At 41.9% G+C, this 19,979-nt stretch overlaps 1 protein-coding gene across 1 annotated transcript in view; it reads left to right on the plus strand.

Moving 5' to 3' along the window:
• C1HXorf58 (chromosome 1 CXorf58 homolog) overlaps window positions 1-1,474 on the plus strand; it is a 38,396-nt gene extending 36,922 nt beyond the window's left edge. Inside the window, exon 9 of the mRNA XM_054715650.1 lies at window positions 526-1,474. Coding sequence (XP_054571625.1) covers window positions 526-702 — 177 coding nt within the window. The 3' untranslated portion in view covers window positions 703-1,474. The remainder of the gene's footprint in view (window positions 1-525) is intronic.
• The last annotated feature ends 18,505 nt before the right edge of the window (window positions 1,475-19,979 follow it).

The raw sequence follows: 19,979 nt of genomic DNA on the forward strand, positions 1-19,979 counted from the left end.
AGCAGGGCCTGGGTGGAGGTGGATCGGGGGAGAGGGGGAGGGCTGTGAGGAGGTGATGGGGACATCTGTAATAGTATCAACAATAAAAATAAAGTTTAAAAAGCTATACTGCCCGGCCAGAATGGCTCAGTGGTTGAGTATAGACCTATGAACCAGGAGGTTACAATTTGATTCTTGGTCAGGGCATATGCCCGGGTTGCAGGCTCCATTCCCAGTGTGGGGCATGCTGGAGGCAGCCAATCAGTGATTCTCCCTCATTATTGATGTTTCTCTCTCTCCCCCGTCCCTTCTTCTCTGAAATCAATAAAAACATATTTTAACAATAAAAAAGCTATACTGTGTAAATTCTGCCTCAGTATACTCCTACATCATAGGAATATTTATAATGCTCATGTATTGCTATGTAATTTTTAATACGTTATACATTTATTGAAATGAGGCTAAGTACAAAAAGTCAGTGATAAAAACAAAGTAATAAAAAGCAAATATGAAATACTTTCTTTTTTCATTTATAATTCTACCTAGGAACCTCAAACAGACAGACCAGATACAAAGCAACAACGAAAGGTTGTCTTCTCTACCCCATCTTTTGAAATTGTGAAATTTAAAGACCCCAAGGCAGATGAAAAATCGGAACAAGACAAAAAGGAACCATTTTTCTGGTGTCAAAAATTGTATGCTCGTCGTTATCCACCATTTTAATGTACAGCTAATTGAAAGAAAACCAAGTGATTTAATAAATTGCTTGTCTGTCTATAAATGATGAATATGAATACCAAAGAAAAATATATAAACAAGGCCTCAGTATGCTCTCTGAACCAAATGCGCGACAGATTTTTAAGCCCTTTTTGTAATACCAGGGGTGCAAATATTTTTTACTGGATGAAGTTTAATCTGAATAAATTATTTCAACTAGATGCCCTCAAACTAACCATATATAATAGTTTTGTTGAAGAAATGGTGCATACATGAATCCCTAGCATTTTTATTCAATTTTGATTTTCCTTCATTTTAAAAAATATCTGAACAGGCCATGCTTAGCATAAATATTAGAATTCGCAGAAGAAAAGGCTGCTATGGAGTCAGCCTCCAGTGTCTTTTTTTCAGTAGCATTTTGTTTTTACAGAACAGCTTGTGATTGACCTACTCTCAATTATAATAAAATTAATAATGCATTTGTTGCTACAGTCGGTGTGACATAGCATACCTAATCATTATTGAGCATTGTAAGCAGTTGGGACAGAATGTTGCATCTGCTTTCATGTTGCACTTTGGCTGCTTTTCAAGTATGAAGACTATTTTCAGTAGTATTTATCAATTTCCTTTTGAATTGATAAATTATCATGCCTGATATAGTGTGAAGTATTGATCTTTTGTGATCCAGGCTATCGGATTATATCAAACCTTACCAGAGGCTGTGATAGTTAAACAAAGGGCATTGTTTATTTAACTTTAAAAATACAATTTTTTATTTTGTTTAACATTTAAAATGTGGAAGTTGATTGCTGCTTTAACTCAGACAAAGCAGCCTATAAATGGATCTCATTCTCTGCTAAAACACTCCCTTAAATGATAAGGAATATTGGAGTAAATGTGTATGATTCCCACTAGAATATATTTAACAAAAATGTGTACTCTTTTTTTTTGGGGGGGGCGGGGTTCATTTATAGCAGGGACAATGAAAGAAGGGAGGACTCAGCATAGAAAAAGCAAAGGAGACCCTCGGCAGGGCTGCTTTGGCTCCCTGGGAAGTCAGAGAAAAGGGGGTCTTGGAGACAGGTTCAGGGATTTACCCCAGGAGGAGCTGCTGTTGCCCATTGCTCCCCTGGCTGCAAGTCTTGTGGAGACCCTTAGGGTTTAGGAGATGCATGCCTGTGGGGGAAGAAGAGGGGGAAGGAAAAGGCGCAGGCGTGCTCCAGGAGGGAGAGCACTAAACATGCACTCTTCAATATTAATATATCCTCATTTGATCTCCAAAAATGGGACGGATAATCCCCTTGTTTTCAGAGTTTGTACTGGACACTGGTTCAATAGAAAACACATACTTACCTCATGAGTCATGTATATTTTCATTTGTTAAATTATGAAACAGTTCCTATTTCAATCAAATGCATATCAGATTCAGTCAACCCATAGTATGTGCAAAAACAAAGCTAAGGGAGATTTAGGGTAACAAGATGAAGGAAAAGGACAAAGGAAGGACAGACTCTTTATGTTTAAGGGCAGCCACTTCTCTTACTAGCTACGACTTTGTCCTGTCATAATGCCTAGCTGCAAGGGAGGCTGAGAAATGTACTCTTCTTTTGGGCAGTTATGTACCATACTAAAATTCAGTTGTTATAAAAGAAAGTGATAATTGATATTAAGACATAACTAGCATAAAAAAAGACATAAATACCATCAGCTGCAAGAGAAAGTCTTCTATTGATTCTTTTAACTTACATTAAACAATATAACCACATCATAGAAAATATCCTTTTAAAAGTAGAATCACACATAATCTCATTGCTATAATACAATTGTTTTAATTTGCTTATATCTTTCTAATCTGTCTAAATGCACACATATTTTCACATGGTTATAATCATAGTAACATACAAAGGTGGGAAAAAGTAGGTTTACAATTGTGAGTACACAAAGATAAGCAAAAGAAAGAAAATTGTATGAAGAGATTATTCTTATATTATTTATTAATTATTATATTTTTTCTTTTTTTTTTTTTAATTCTCACCCAAGGATATTTTTCCATTGGTTTTTTTTTTTTCTTTTTTTTTTTTTCTTTTTTTTTTTTTGTTTTGTCTTTTTCCATTGGTTTTTAGAGAGAGAGGAAGAAAGAGGGAAAAACAGAAATATTGATGTGAAAGAAACACATTGATGGGTTGCCTCCTGCACGTGCCCCGAGCAGGGTCCGGGCCAGAGAGGAGCCTGCAACCTCAGTACATGCCCTTGACCGGAATCAAACCCTGGACCCTTCAGTCCGCAGGCCAATACTTTATCCACTGAGCCAAACCAGCTAGGGCAATCATTGTGTTATTTATTTGTATTACAACTGTAGTCCTTCTTTTGCCCACCCCTGTAGATTTAAATTTTTCACTTAATATTGTATCTTAAACATAGTCCATTTAAAAAAGAATTTTAATGGCCACATGATAGCCCATTGGGTTGATGAGGCATAATTTATGTAACCATACCATATCATTGGATATTTCAGTGATTCTAATTTTTCACTGTTGTAGGTAATTAACACTAGAGTAAACATCTTCATACACAGTTTTCTTTCTTTTGCTTATTTTTCTGTTGTTTATTTTTAACCTAATTGCACTGTAATCAGAGAACATGATTTGTATGATACTGATTCTGGGAAATTGGTTGAGACTGGCTTTCTAGCCAAATATATCTTCAGTTTGGATAGTGTTTTTTGCACTCTTAATGAAAAAAAGAAAGAAAGCATCCTGTATAGAAAAATGTGAATTGTGTGCCATTGGATACAAGATTCTATACTTGTCCTTTCTTCAGCATTGCTCAGTGCATTATCACAGCCAATGAGGTTTATCTAAGGTGCAATTATTACTAATTGAAAACTTTTTCCAATACTTGTCCTTTTTTTGATCAAGCTTGTTAATTCTATTGTTTATATTTTCTATTGCTACTAATTTTAGGGCTGTGTGACATCAATTACTGGGAAGGGTATATGTTAATTTCTACGGCGGTGGACTTTCAGTTTCTCCTCAAATTCTGTCAGTTTTTGCTGTTTGTTATTTGAAGATATCATTAGGTACATATATAATTTCAGAATTAGCATCTCTTCCTGGTGATTTGAATCTGTTATCTTTATGTAACTACTATCCTTATTCCTAATAATGCATTTTGCCTTGAAGACTTTTTTATCCATTATGAGCAAAGCTACTCTAGCTTTCTTCTGGTTAGCATCTGCCTGGCATATCATTTTGCATATTTTCTTATTTTCAACCTTTTCATGTGTCAGAGAGTGGCTGAGTGCTCACTAATTCCATTTCCTCTTCCTGGGAACACAGGCCTACCTTTCCCAGCTCTTTCTGCAATTGCATTGGGACCACCAGAAGAATGTGGGCAGAAGTGATGTGTGCCACTTCTAGGCGTGGCAAAAAACGTCATGCATGATCTTCTGTGTGCTCTCTCCCCTGTTTACATGTCTAGAGACAAAGAACTCCAAGATGGTATAGGATTGAAGGACCCCAGATTCCTATGTCACTGAATGAAAGAGTGACAGCCAGAGCAGCAACCCGACCTGATGGACTGTTATGCGAGCAAGAAATAAACTTCCTTGTGTTAAGCCCCAGCAATTGTAGAGGTTGTTTGTTACAGTAGCTAACATAAATTATTCTGATAAGCCATGTTGTTGTGTTTTAGGTTTTCTCTAGGACAGGGGTGGGAAACCTTTTTTCTGCCAAGGGCCATTTGGATATTTACAGCATTATTCATGGGCTAGACAAAATTGTCCACTTAAAAATTAGCCTGCTATATTTGGTCAGACATTTAATTAACTCACCCCTAATGTTTATAAAATTAATGAAGTTCTAGTAACAACTTACTTCACTTCTACTATTAATTACTTGCTTGGAAGTAAGGGTATATGCTCAGATTTGTGGACCAGGAAGATATGAGAGAATGAAGATGGCTCCTGAAAAATTTTCAGCCCTACACTATAAATTTACAGTATTATATTCAGCTATGATTCATAGAAATGACATTAAGTTTAAAATATTCATGTGTGTCATTTTTTTAAAAAAGTTGTCCAAAAGTAAGTCATTTCCTCCTGTATTTTTGGAAAAGTGAATATTCATTTCTCCCTGGTAATATTAAATTATGACAATCTTTGGCAGTAAAATTAACTTGTCAAATTATAGTCTCCAAAATTCTCCAACATTTGGAGAGTTCCGAGGAACTTCTAAAAGTGAAATAATCAAGACATGATGGTTATGGACCAGACTAAAACAATAAATTCAAAAATTATACCATTCCACCACATAATATTAAGAAAGAATCAAATACAACCTGAGCTTATTTTGGATCAATAATTATTATGGGTTTCTATAAATAAAAAGCTTCCAGTGCTAAAAGTAGTTGGATCAGCATTTCCAGAAATCTATGACTAATACCATTATACTATCTGTTCCAGGGAGTTGTATTATGACTTCTCTTGAGAAACTTTAAATATTAATCCATAGGTTATTCTCAGCATGCAATCCATTACCTTTTTCTCTTTCAGAGGACTTTCTCATTTAGCACAAATAAGTTAATGCAATTCTTTTAACATGCCAGAGAAAATAGGTTCAGATGATGATATCCAGGTTTGCATTAATTTAAAGTGAGTCAAAATGCTCTATGCAAAGACCATGCATTGCCAGTTCCTTTCTGCCTTCACAAATTATTTCTGAAGGCACAGCATCAAACGAATATCATCATTGACAAAAATTTTTACTTCTAGTCAGTTTGGCTCAGTGAATAGAGTGTTGGCCTGCAGACTGAAGGGTCCTGGGTTCGGTTCCAGTCAAGGACACATGCCCAGGTTGCAGGCTCAATCCCCAGTAAGGGGTGTGCAGGAGGCAGCCAATCAATGATTCTCTCTCATCATTGATGTTTCTGTCTCTCCCTCTCCCTTCTTCTCTGAAATCAACAAAAAATATATTTTTAAAAAAGTTTTTACTGTGTCATCCCCAAGAATAGATTTCTATAGTTTGAGTAATTTTGGAATAAATTAAATCGTGGTATTTATATTTCCTTTCTAAAAATCATACCAGTCTTTTTCTGGAAGGTAATTTCTCTGTGTCTCAAATGTGATTCTTCTCCCAAGCTGTGGCAGATGCAGCAGATGTGCTGCCCATATTCCCTAACTTCCAACTTACCAGCCCCTGAACACCTTTTTCTTTTCTTCATAAAATTCTGTATTTATATTTAGTGGCATTATTAGGGAGAACCACTGCAAATATACTAATGGTAAACATCTTTTAATATTTTTATTTTGGTGAATGATTTCCACATTTTATTAGGTGAGCTGAAATAACATTGTGCCATCTCTACCCCTTAAACCATGTTGCATCCTTTTAAACCTGGGAAAAAGTGATCATAGTACAAAGAGACAAAGAACCACAAATTGTCAGTACAGAGAGAGACCAAGAGCCACAAAGAGAAGAGTGGATGATGGATGAAGAGACAAATGCAAAACGTGGAAAAGGATCAATATTGGAACCAACAGGTAAAACCATGGCTTTTGTTTCTGTTTTGGGTAAGCTGACTAACCATTGTTTAGGGCCGTGGTCGGCAAACTGTGGCTCTCGAGCCACATGCGGCTCTTTGGCCCCTTGAGTGTGGCTCTTCCACAACATACCACGGCCTGGGCAAGTCTATTTTGAAGAAGTGGCGTTAGAAGAAGTTTAAGTTTAAAAAATCTGGCTCTCAAAAGAAATTTCAATCGTTGTACTGTTGATGTTTGGCTCTGGTGACTAATGAGTTTGCCGACCACTGGGTTAGGGCATTCTGCGGCTGGAGCAGGCTGCCACTGGTTTTTATGGGGCAGGCCAGAAGTGCCAGGGAATTCATGCCCCCTCAGGAGAGGCTCTGACTCGGTGCCTGAAAGAAGGTGGTGTACAAATACCCTAGCTCCTTCTGTCTTTTGTGGAATATCTGGAATGTGTGTATGTGTATTAGACTGGCTCTCAGAATTTCTCCAGCACGATTAAGTTCCAGTCACCCGAAGTGGTAATGGACTTGTAACGCATTCTATTGGTTGCCTTGCCTTCCTTGTCTTTTTTAAAAATATATTTTTATTGATCTCAGAGATGAAGGGGGTGGGGGGGAGGGAGAGAGAGAGAGACAGAGATAGAGAGAGAGAGAGAGAGAGAGAGAGAGAGAGAGAGAGAGAGAGATCAATGATGAGAGAGAATCATTGGTTGGCTGCCTCCTGCATGCCCCACACTGGGGATTGAGCCTGCAACCTGTCTGACATGCACCCTGACTGGGAACTGAACTGTGACCTTCTGGTTCATAGGTCGATGCTTAACCAATGAGCTACACTGACCAGGCTTGCATTCCTTGTCTTATTTCCCCAGTAACTTCCTTGTTCTCCTACTGAAGTGTTTGTTTGTTTGCCTTCTAAATAAACTACTTGCATTGGAATCCTAGCCTCAAAGTCAACTTCTGGAAAACCAACCAAAGACTCACCAGCTCTTACTGTTTGGGTTTATTCTTCCCTCACATTTCAATTCATTTGTTATTTCTTAATATATAGTATTGATTTTTTACAGAGAGGAAGGGAGAGGGATAAAGAGTTAGAAACATCGATGAGAGAGAAACATCCGATCAGCTGCCTCCTGCACACCCCCCACTGGGGATGTGCCCGCAACCAAGGTACATGCCCTTGACCGTAATTGAACCCTGGACCCTTCAGTCCACAGGCTGACGCTCTATCCACTGAGCCAAACCGGTCAGGGCTATTTCCTGGTTTTATAGTGCAATGAAGTGAGTAGCTGTCAACTTTTTAGGAAATGACTTTTTGGCTCCTTCTGAGTGTACGTTCTTTTCTTTTCTATTTTTTTTTTTCTGAGTGTACTTTCTTTTTTTTACACCGTATCAAGAAAAATCATTTGCTCTAGCTGGTTTGGCTCAGTGGATAGAGCATAGGCCTGCATACTGAAGGGTCCCTGGTTTGATTCCAGTCAAGGGTACATGCCTGGGTTGCAGGCTTGATCCTCAGTAGGGAGCTTGCAGGAGGCAACCAATCAATGATTCTCTCTCATCATTGATGTTTCTCTCTCTCCCTTCTTCTCTGAAATCAATAAAAATATATTTTAAAAAAAGAAAAATCATTTAATTCCTCTGCTAATCCTCCAAGGTATAGAAGTCTAAATTGAATCTGGCTACCTGGAGAGAATAAAAAGATATCTGTGGTATCTCTAAAGTCAATTCAAGTTTCTGGTCAGTACTTAGTGATTTCAAGGGTGTCTTCCAGCTTTAAAATTCTATGAGTTTTAGCAATAATTCTACAGAAACTGCCAAGACTGGTTTAGCTCAGTGGATAGAGCGTCGGCCTGCAGACTGAAAGGTCCCAGGTTCGATTCCGGTCAAGGGCATGTACCTTGGTTGCGGGCACATCCCCAGTAGGGGGTGTGCAGGAGGCAGCTGGTCGATGTTTCTCTCTCATTGATGTTTCTAGCTTTCTATCCCTCTCCCTTCCTCTCTGTAAAAAATCAATAAAATATATTTTAAAAATAATTCTACAGAAACTATTCCAGTAAATTGAATAGATGAGAGTACTTTCCAACTCAGTTTGATGACACTATAATACCCAAACCAGATGAAAGAACTACAAAAAAGAAAACTACAAAACAATGTCACTCATGAACTTAGACACCAAAATCCTCAAAAATATTTAGCAAATGGAATTCAGCAATATATACCAAGATTATATCATGACCAAGTAAGGTTTATTCCAGGATGTAAAGTTTCAGTATTCAAAACAATCAGTGAGAACCAAGAGGGCAGTGTAGGTAAATGCCAGTACTCACCGTCTGCCACAACCACATCGAAATTACAACTAAAATACAGAACAACCATCATCCAGAACCGTGAGAAAGCTGGCTGAATGGAAGTCCTACAACTATAGAGGTAAAGAAGAAAGCACACTGAGACTGGTAGGAGGGGTGGAGGTGTGAACTGGCTGGTCCCACACACACGTGTGCCGCTTTCTTAACCTGGAGGGAGATCATTCCTATGGAGGCTGCCATGAGAAGCAAGGGGTCCCCGCCCAGCACCAGACCCCCAGTCCAGGGTCCCAGAGCTGGGAAAAGGTGTCCCCATAACTATGGGCTGTAAAAACCATCAGGGATTGGGGCTCAGTGGCACAGTGGCTGCTGGAGGCCCAGGTGTCCCGCTTAAACACAAGGAAGCAGCCAAAATGCAGAGACAAAGAAATATGTCACAAATGAAAGAACAGAAGAAATCTCCCGAAAAAGAACTAAATGAAATGGAAGCAAACAAACTACTAGATACAAACTTCAAAACAATGGTTATAAGGTTGCTCAAAGATCTTAATGAGAACTTGAAGGGACTTAGTGAGACTTTCAAAGATCTTAGTGAGAATTTCTAACACATGAAGAAGGACTAGTCAGAAATTAAGCATACATTAACTAAAATAAACAATAATTTACAGGGATTCAACAGTAGAGAGAGGATTCTGAGAATCAAATTAATGATATGGAATATGAGCAAGCAAAAAACACCCAGTCAGAAGAGCAAAAAGAAAAAAGAATCCAAAAATATGAAGATAGTGTAAGGAGCCTCTGGGACAACTTCAAGTGTAGCAGCATTCACATTATGGAGATGTCAGAAGGAAAAGAGAGAGAGAAAGATATTGAAAACCTATTTGAAGAAATAATGACAGAAACTTCCCCCTACTTGGTGAAAGAAATAGACTTACAAGTCTAGGAAGCGCAGAGAGTCCCAAACAAGAGGAATGCAAAGAGGCCCACACCAAGACACATCATAATTAAAATGCCAAAGGTTAAAGACAAAGGTAGAATTTTAAAAATAGAAAGAGAGCCCTGCCCGTTTTGGCTCAGTGGATAGAGCATTGGCCTATGGACTGAAGGGTCCCGGGTTCGATTCCAGTCAGGTGCACATGCCTGGGTTGCAGGCTCGATCCCCAGTGGGGAGCTGTGCAGGAGGCAGCCAATCAATGATTCTCTCTCATTGATGTTTCTATTTCTCTCCCTCTCCCTTTCTGTCTGAAACCAATAAAAATATATATTTTTTAAAAATAGCAAGAGAAAAGCAGTTAGTTACCTACAAGGGAGTACCCATACGTTTCAGCTGATTTCTCAACAGAAACATTGCAGGCCAGAAGGGAGTGGCAAGAAATACTCAAAGTGATGAATAACAGGGACCTACAACCAAGATTTCTCTACCCAGCAAAGCTATCATTTAGAATTGAAGGGCAGATAAAGAGCTTCACAGACAAGAAAAAGCTAAAGGAGTTCATCACCACCAAACCAGTATTATATGAAATGCTGAAGGGTATTCTTGAAAAAGAATGAGGAGGAGGAGGAGGAGGAGGAGGAGGAGGAGGAAGAGGAATAATAGAAAATAGGAACAACTAGAGGCCAGATGTACGAAATTCCCTGGCTGCCGACACCGGCTTCCCCCTGGCAACCAGGACCCGGGCTTCCCTTACAGCCCTGGCTTCGTCTGGAAGGACGTCCGGAAGGATATCAGGTCTAATTAGCATATTACGCTTTTATTATTATAGATAAGATGGCAACAAATACATACCTATCAACAATTGAATCAAAAAATCAAAATAAAATAAGAAATCTAATGAACAAAATAAACTGATGAATAAAATAGAATCAGAGGCATGGAACAGACTGATGAATCTCAGAGGGAAAGGGGAGAGGGAGCAGGAAGATATTAACCAAAGATCTTACCTATGGACACAGATAGTAGGGTGGTGAAACCTGCGGTGGGTTGGGAACCCCATGGAAGGGGACAATCGGGGAAAAAGGGGGACATCTGTAATACTCTCAACAATAAAGATTTTTCAAAAAATCAGTGTAATCAATCGTATCAACAAGCTAACGTAGAATAATCACACAATAATATAATTAATGCAAAAAAGCATTTAACAAAATTAAATGCCCATTCATAATAAACACTCTTGGCAAGTTAGGAATATAGTGGAACTGCCTGGACTTGATATCATCAGTCTTTTCTTTATCTTCCTTTTTTTTTTTTTTTTTTTTTGCCCTGAGTAGTCTGGAAAAGGAAATTACTGACATTTCAAAGGTATGTTATCTTAAGGTGCAAAAATGTTACCAGACCGCTTCCGTGCCAAGGGCTGGCCTTGCCCAGATGAGGTCCAGGACCTTTCAGGCCACCTTCAGGTTATTGACTCATGCAGGGAAAATTTCAAGACACACACAAGTTCAGGTGAAAGTGAGAGTACGTTTATTAAAGCTTGGGATAGTGAGGCAAAGGAAGGGCTCCTAGAGACAGGATGGGGGTAAACCCGGGATGAGCGGCTGCTGCACAATTGCTCCCCTGGGTGCAAATGTCATTGGGACCCTTAAAGCTTAGGATAGAAGAAGCAAAGTGCATGCCTGAGAAAAAGGGGCGTGGGCGTGCTCAGAGAACAGTGCCCAGTCTTTTTAAGTTTAGCCATTCTGATAGGTGTGAAATGGCATCTCACTGTGGTTTAATACAGGGTGGGGCAAAAGTAGGTTACAGTTGATCATATAGAAAATAATACAATAATTAATAAATAGCCCAACCAGCCTGGCTCAGTGGTTGAGCGTTGACCTATGAACCAGGAGGTCACAGTTTGATTCCCAGTCAGGACACATGCTCGGGTTGTGGGCTCAACCCCAGTAGGGGGTGTACAGGAGGCAGCTGATCAATAATTCTCTCTCATCACTGATATTTTTCTCTCTCCCTCTCCCTTCCCCTCTGAAATCAATAAAAATATATTTTTAAAATAATAAGAAATAATACAAGAATAAACTCTGATTCGCACACTCAGAACTGTAAACCTACTTTTGCCCCAACCCTGTGCATTCCCTAAAGGTTCAGTGATGGTGAACATCTTTTCATGTGTTTATTTGCCATTCATATATCTTCTTTGATGAAGTGTCTAGTCAAATATTTTCCCCATATTTATATTGGTTATTTGCTTGTACCTGGTTGTTCCCATGGAGTTGACGTCTCCAGGTGCCATCTGCAGGGTGGGCTTTTCCAGTTGAACTTCTTAAGGTTGTTGCTCTTAGACTCTCCTGCCTTAATGTAAGGGTCTCCATCCTGCTCACGCTCAAGGCTTTGTCTCCCATCTCCCCCAGCTCATGAAACCTGGCCCTAGGCCATCAGGAATCAGCAGCTACCTCCAGAGTAAATGTGATCATTAGCTCTTGTGGATTTGTGCTTTCCTATAATTTCTGTGTCCCCACCACCACGCTTGGAGTTCCCTTACTTTCCCACTACAACTCTGTATTCAAATATTAAAACTTATTTTTTGGCATTTAATGTGTTCTGAACTAGAGTTTCTCTAAATATCTAGTCCAGCATATTGTTGGAAACACAAATCCTGGTGTTCAAATATTTGTGTTTTCCTTTGCATTTTTACTATGCAGATATACAGGGTAGGGCAAAAGTAGGTTTATAGTTATGAGTACACGAAACAAAGAGTTTATTTTTGTGTTATTTCTTAATTATTGTATTTTTTTTATTATCAACCTACTTTTGCCCACCTCTGTGTAATCGGTATAATAAGAAGACACCATGCATGCTGCTTTATAACATGTTCTTGTGTCATTTAGCAATATATTTTAAATACCTTTTTACATGAATAAATGTCAGTGATGCCGTGGGTAGGGTTACCCAGGAAACAGACTCTGAGACAAGAGATTTGAGTGCAGGAAATGTATTAAGAAGTGCTCTTAAGATCAACACCATCGAGAAAGGGAATAAAGTAGGATTAAGCACAAGGGGAAGTTAGGCAATGGTGCAGTGGTTACAAGGGCTCCAGCTGTGGAGCTGGGAGGACCTGCAGAGTTGTCCCAAATTGAAGAAAGAAGGCCGAGCCTTTATAGTCCTACTAGGGGCCCAGTGCACGAATTCATGTACCTTGAAAGGAACTGTGGGCCACAAGGCTGCGGTGGGCACAGGGGTGGGTCTCAGCCCATCCTCCGTGCCCTCGCTCGGCCCCCTCCCACTATGGCCCCTAGTCCAATCTGCTGGTAGCCCTGCTCCCACCGCTGCCATTCCCATGTGCTCATAGCGCCGGCCCCACTTGCACCTGCTGAAGGAGTGGAGTGATTGGGGCCGGTGCCAGCAGTGGGTGCAAGCAGGGCCAGTGCCGTCAGTGGGTGCAAGCAGTAGCTGCTGCCCCAATTGCCCCTCAGGAGCAGGGGGAGGTGGAGAAGCACTGAGGGGCAATCAGGGCCAGCAGCCTCCACTTGCACCCGCTGACGGCACCAAGCAATCGGGGCCAGTGCCAGGCACTGGCAGTGGGTGCAAGCGGTGGTTCCGGCACCAGCAGCAGGTGTGAGCAGGGCCAGCACCAGCAGCAGGTGCAAGCGCCAGGTGGGACTACGGTGCGCAGGAGCAAAGACTTTTCAGTAACCACTAGAGGCTCGCCCCAATGACAGCAACCAGTGCCCCGCCTTGGTCTGGCGCCCCCCGCTCACCTGCTCCACCATCCCACCACAGCTCACGCCATGTTCCACATGTGCCCCCTGGTGGTCAGCGCACGTCATAGCGACTGGTTGTTCGGTTGTTCCAGTTGTTCTGTCGTTGCATATTAGCCTTTTATTATATAGGATGGATTGCCTCCCAGGAAGGGGATGTGACGTTGGGCAAGGCAGCTGACTTCAATGAGTGCAATTCCTGGATATAGCTGACAGGTGAAAACTGTCAGCCTATAGCACAGCCTATAGTCCTGAGGGGGTTCTGGAGAGGTGCATTACAGTATCCAAAGAGTTAGGGACTCTTTGGGCCCCAAATAACAGAAAACCCAAACAACTCTTGCTTAACAAATAATTTTTCTCACTTAATATAAGGTCGGCAGTAGATGATTGCTGGCATGAACAGCATCTTTCCCTTTTACTAGGAAAGCAAAACTTTCTCAAAACCCCCAGTAGACTTCTTACATTTCATTGACAACAACTGGATCACAGCCCAGCCAGTGTGGCTCAGTTGGTTGAGCGTCATCCCATGCACCTAAAGGTCGCTGGCTCGATTCCTGGTCAGGGCACATACCCGGTCAGGTTGGGTGTAGGAGGCAACTGATTGATGTTTCTCTTACATTGATGTCTCTCTCTCTCCCCCAACCCCTTCCTCTCTATAAAATAAAATCAATAAAAACATACATTTTTTAAAAACTGGATCACGCCCTAGCTGGTTTGGCTCAGTGGATAGAGCATCAGCCTGCAGACTGAAGGGTCCCAGGTTCAATTCCAGTCATGGGCACATGCCGGCTCAATCCCCAGTAGGGGGCATGCAGGAGGCAGCTGATCAATGATTCTCATCATTGATGTTTCTCTCTCTCTCCCTCTCCCTTCCTTTCTGAAATCAATTAAAAAATAATAAAAATAAAAACTGGATCACATGGCCACTCCTGGTTGCAAGGGTAGCTTGGCAAGTGGGAACAGGACTGTCATGGTTTGTGCCTGGAGCAGTGAACAACATTGCCCTGAACAGTATCTGGGTTCTGTTACTATAGAAGAGGGGGAAATTTTGTAGACATGCAACTAACAGAGCCTGCCACAAACAGACCTCTACAAAATTATTTTGAATCATTGGATATGGCTATGACTTACTGAAACACTCCCCATATTGCTGGACATTTTGCTGTCATCCACTATGCTGCAATAAACATTCTTGCCTGCCCATATCCTCAATTATTTCCTCACGATGAAATGCCAAATAAGTAATTTCTGGGTCAAGAGGATGTACCTTTTTAAGGATTTTGATCCAGATTACCAAGATGTACCCGACAAAGATTGTACAGATTTATATTTCCAGGAGCAATGAACAAAGAGGCCCTAGATCCTTATTGATATTGCATATGATCATTCTTCTTAATTTTCATTAGACTTATAGTCTAAAGAAAAGTGCCATTTTAAATTTGCATTTTGATTACTTTGTTTTATCATATTTACTAGCGTTCCCGTTGCAGGAAAAATCCTGCAATAGGATTTCCTGCTGCACTCTACCCCGCCTCCACTCCACCCTTGTCACCCACCCCGCCTTCTCCTCCAGCCCGCCTGCTTTTCCCTTCGCCCCTGGCCCTGACTTCGCTCCTCCCTTCTCCTCCCCCCCACCCCCCAGCTTGCTTTGCTCCCTTCTGCAGCTCTTGGCTTCTTTCGATGCTGTCTTGATATGCAAATTAGCCGCCATCTTTGTTGGGGTAATTTGCATACTCGTCCTGATTGGTTGGTGGGCATGGCTTAGGTGTAGCGAATGTGCGGTCAATTTGCATATTTGTCTATTATTAGATTAGATTCTTTCTTTTTTTTAAATTGTGGTCCAAAACTATAGTTTGTATGGTTGCAGTGTTTTGGAAATTATTGACATAGACTTTGTGCTTTGCTATTGTGCTGTAAAGCTAATTCATGGCGGGTCTACAAGTAACCTGAGCTGTTTGGTTAAATTAAAGCTCCTGCCTGGTGCTCGCTTCGGCAGCACATGTACTAAAGCTCCTGCCTGACGTGGCTCCTGGTCAAAGCACAAAGCGTTGATGTATATAATGTGTCCATGTAACTATGAGTCCAAAGAGTTTCAGGGGAGTTCGACCCACCTTGTCAGCATTGCTTATTAATAACAATGAGCTTGGCCCTAGCTGGCGGACTGAAGGGTCATGGGTTCAATTCCTGGTCAAGGGCACATACCTCGGTTGTGGGTTTGATCCCCACCCTGGTCAGAGTGCATGCAGGAGGCAACCGAATGATGTCTCTCTCTTACATCGATGTTTCTCTCTCTGTCTCTCCCCCTCCCTTCCACTCTCTCTAAAAATCAACGGAAAAAATATCCTTGGGCCCTAACCGGTTTGGCTCAGTGGATAGAGAGTTGGCCTGTGGACTGAGAGGTCCCAGGTTCGATTCCGGTCAAGGGCATGTACCTTGGTTGCGGGCACATCCCCAGTGGGAGGTGTGCAGGAGGCAGCTGATTGATGTTTCTCTCTCATCGATGTTTCTAACTCTATCCCTCTCCCTTCCTCTCTGTAAAAAAATCAATAAAATGTATTTTTTTAAAAAGGAAAAAATATCCTCGGATGAGGATTACCCAAAACAAAAACAGCAACAAAACAAAAAACAATAAACTTGGAGAGTTGTACCTGGTCTGGGTGTGTTGCTCAACAGCCCCCTGCCCCAGGTTCTGCTGGGTCTGCAGCAGGGATATGCCTAGGTGACAAGCAAAATATAAACACCCTCAGCAAAGACTTCATTTTTGTTTCCCTGGTTCCGAAGTGATCTGTGCACACATCAGGGGTTCCCCGTCCACAGACATCTGGCCTGGCCTTTACAGAAAGAGGACAATCGGAGCCTGCACTTGGCCTCTCCAGACCCCTGCTGGGAGTCCCATGCTGTGATGTTTATTCCGATTTTCAGGCTCTTGCTATAGTGTGTCCTTTCCCTGTAATAAACTGTACATTTGAAAGCTTTGTCTTTTAGGTCCCATGAGTCTTCTTCAGCAAATGAACCCTGTTGAAGTGCCACTGTGAGTGCAGCTATATATTCAAATTGTATATGTGTTCCATGGGGAAAAAGGTGTATTTGTCTAGTATTCATGTTTCTTTTTGGGAAACTATTAAATAAGACATTAATTGAATTATTAAGCCAGTATCTAACCTTCTTATTTTGGTTTTATACATTTCAATGCCATTTTATTCAGTTTTTTGTCTCAAATTCTACTAACAAGTATTTTGATCTTTGGTTTCCCTTCATTGTGTTTGTTTTGCATGTTTCCCCAATTCTCTTACATTGATCTTCTTGTGCCATTTTGTGATTCTTGTAAATATCATAGAAATAATTGTTTTAAATCCAGTCTGGGAAACTTTATTTGTATACTAGAGGCCTGGTGCATGAAATTTGTGCACTGGGGGGGGGTGTCCCTCAGCCTGGCCTGCACCCTCTCGCAATCTGGGACCCCTCGGGGGATGTCTGACTGCCGGCTTGTGGCTGGATGGCCTTCTACTGCTGCACAGCCTGCTGCTTGAGCTTCAGCAGCTGCTGCACATGTTTGGGTTGGGCCACCACAGTCTGTCCTGTGAACACAGTCGAGTGGGTGAGTCAAGCACGGAGGCGGGCTCACCCTGAGTTTCCTGCGCTTCCCTGAGTCACTGAGTTATTCAGACTGACTGCTTTCTAGAGAGAACGGCACTGAGATTGGGCCTAAGATAGCAATCGGACCTCCCTCTCATAGTCCGGGACCCCTTGGGGGATGTCTGACTGCCTAAACAGTAGTAGGACTTCCCCCAAGGGATTTAGCAGTGTGCCAAGCGGCAGGCGGCCAGGGAGGAACCCGAATCAGGGCCAGGTGCTGCACTGCGCACACTCATCCCGGCCCGCTGTGCCCGCTGTGGCTCGGTAGCGCTGCTGCAGAATCGGAAGAGGCTCCCACCGTGGCAGCTGCACTCGCCAGCTGTGAGCCAGGCTTCTGGCTGAGCAGTGCTTCCCCTGTGGGAGCGCACTGACCACCAGGGGGCAGCTCCTGCGTTTAGCATCTGCCCCCTGGTGGTCAGTGCGTGTCATAGCAACTGGTCGTTCTGGTCATTCTGCCATAATGGTCGCTTAGGCCAGTGGTTGGAAAACTGCGGCTCGCAAGCCACATGCGGCTCTTTGGCCCCTTGAGTGTGGCTCTTCCACAAAAGACCACATGCGGGCGCGCACGTACAGTGCGATTGAAACTTCGTGGCCCATGCGCAGAAGTCGGTTTTCGGCTCTCAAAAGAAATTTCTTTTTTTTTTTTTTTAATATATTTTTATTGATTTTTACAGAGAGGAAGGGAGAGGGATAGCGCGATAGAAACATCAATGAGAGAGAATTATTGATCTGCTGCCTCTTGCACAGCCCCCATTAGGGTCAAGCCTGCAACCTGGACATGTACCTGACCTGGAATTGAATCATGATCTCCTGGTTCATAGGTTGATACTCAACCACTGAACGACACTGGCTAGGCAAGAATGGTTTTTATATTTTATTGATTTTTTATAGAGAGGAAGAGAGAGGGATAGAGAGCTAGAAACATCAATGAGAGAGAAACATCCATCAGCTGCCTCCTGCACACCCCCTACTGGGGATGTGCCCACAACCAAGGTACATGCCCTTGACCGGAATCGAACCTGGGACCCTTGAGTCCGCAGGCCGACGCTCTATCCACTGAGCCAAACCGGTTTTGGCTCAAAAGAAATTTCAATCGTTGTACTGTTGGTATTTGGCTTTGTTGACTAATGAGTTTGCCGACCACTGGCTTAGGCTTTTATTATATAGATGAGAGTAAGTTCCATTTAGATTTAGCATTATAACTAATACATTTAGCTTATCATGTTTCATCTTTTTATTGTTGTTGTTGTTAATCCTCACCCAAGGATATTTTTCCATTGATTTTCAGAGAAAGTGGAAGAGAGGGAGGAAGGAAGGAGAGAGAGAGAGAGAGAGAGAGAGAGGAGAGAGAGAGAGAGAGAGAGAGAGGAGATTGGCGTGAGAGAGACATAGATCAGTTGCCTCCCCCATGCACCCTGACCTGGACTGGGGATCAAAACCACAAACGAGGTTCGTGCCCTTGACTGGGAATCGAACCCAAGACCCTTTAGTACATGGGCCGACACTCCAACCACTGAGCCAAACCGGCCAGGGCATTTTATCTTTTTAAAAAGATTTTTTATTGATTTTGAAAGAGAGGGGAAGGGAGATAGAAATATCGATGTGAGAATGTAACATCGATTGGCTGCCTCCTGTATGCCCACCACTAGGGATCGAGCCTGAAACCTGGGCATGAGCCCTGACCGGGAATGGAACCAGCAACCTTTTGATGCTCAGGATGATGCTCCACCAACTGAGCAAGACTGGACACAGCCATCTTTTTCTTTGCCATTTATTTTGCTTTATGATTTGTTTTCTCTCTTATGAGTACTTTCTTTGCTTGTATCTTTTTTGCTTTGGAAGGTATATATATATATATATATATATATATATATATATATATATATCTTTTAGAATTGTAAGTATGACCTTGAAGCATTCTGTGGATCTGGGGAAAGACACATACAAGGTGTTTTGATAGCAATAAAGCTTTCAGAGATTACTAGGTCATGGTAAAGGGACGCAGGATTCAATTTAAAGTTTCAGCTAGTCACAGTTGGGATCATTTGAGCATCAATAAAGATAAGTACATGGGTTATACACATCAAATAAGTTTGAATCCTTGCGTTCATATTACCAGAAAAAAAACCCAAACAACAAAAAACAACCAGTTTGCCTGGCTGGTATGGTTGAGAATCGACCTATGAACCAGGAGATCACAGTTCAATTCCCGGTCAGGGCACATGCCCGGGTTGCAGGCTCCATCCCCAGTGTGGGGCATGCAGGAGGGAGCCAATCAATGAGTCTCTCACCATTGGTGTTTGTATCTCTCTCCCTCTTCCTTATTCTCCCTGAAATCAATAAAAACATTTATTTTTTTAAATAATACCTTTCCTTAAAAAATACTTTATTGTTCTCCTGTAGGGGAGTTTATGGCACCAGCTGTATTTTTATATATTTTAAATATATTTTATTGATGTTAGAGAGGAAGGGAGAGGGACAAAGAGAAACATTAATGATGAGAGAGAATCATTGATTGGCTGCCTCCTGCACGTCCCACACTGGGGATCAAGCCTGCAACCTGGGCATGTGCCCTGACCAGGAATCAAACTGCGACCTCCTGGTTCATAAATCGATGCTGAACCACTGAGCCACACCAGCTCAGGCTATATTTAAAATATATATATATATTGATTTCAGAGAGTAAAGGAGAGGAAGAGAGAGACAAAAACCTCAGTGATGAGAGAGAACCATTGACCGGCTGCCTCCTGCACACCTCCTACTGGGGATTGAGCCTGAAACCTGGGCATGTGCCTTGGACCAGAATCGAACCCGGGACCCTTCGGTCCATGGGCCGAAGCTCTATTCACTGAGCCAAACCAGTTAGGAGGAACCAGCTCTATTTAGAAAACTGCTAAAAAATATTCAAGCTGAACAACAATTTTAAAAGCATTCATTCTGAAAGCTGATATTGCAGAGAAGTCTGAAACCAAATTGTCTTTGTTGCCTTGGAGCATAGCGGTGAAGAACGCTGGTCGGAATGCCTTGGTTTGTATTCTGGCCTCCTCAGTTTATACTGGATGCATGACCTTGGGCAAGTGTCTTGACCTCTAATCCTTACTGCCATCATCTGTACAGTGGGGCAACTCCTAC

Source organism: Eptesicus fuscus, chromosome 1, assembly GCF_027574615.1.
Source record: "Eptesicus fuscus isolate TK198812 chromosome 1, DD_ASM_mEF_20220401, whole genome shotgun sequence".
Lineage (NCBI taxonomy): Eukaryota > Metazoa > Chordata > Mammalia > Chiroptera > Vespertilionidae > Eptesicus > Eptesicus fuscus.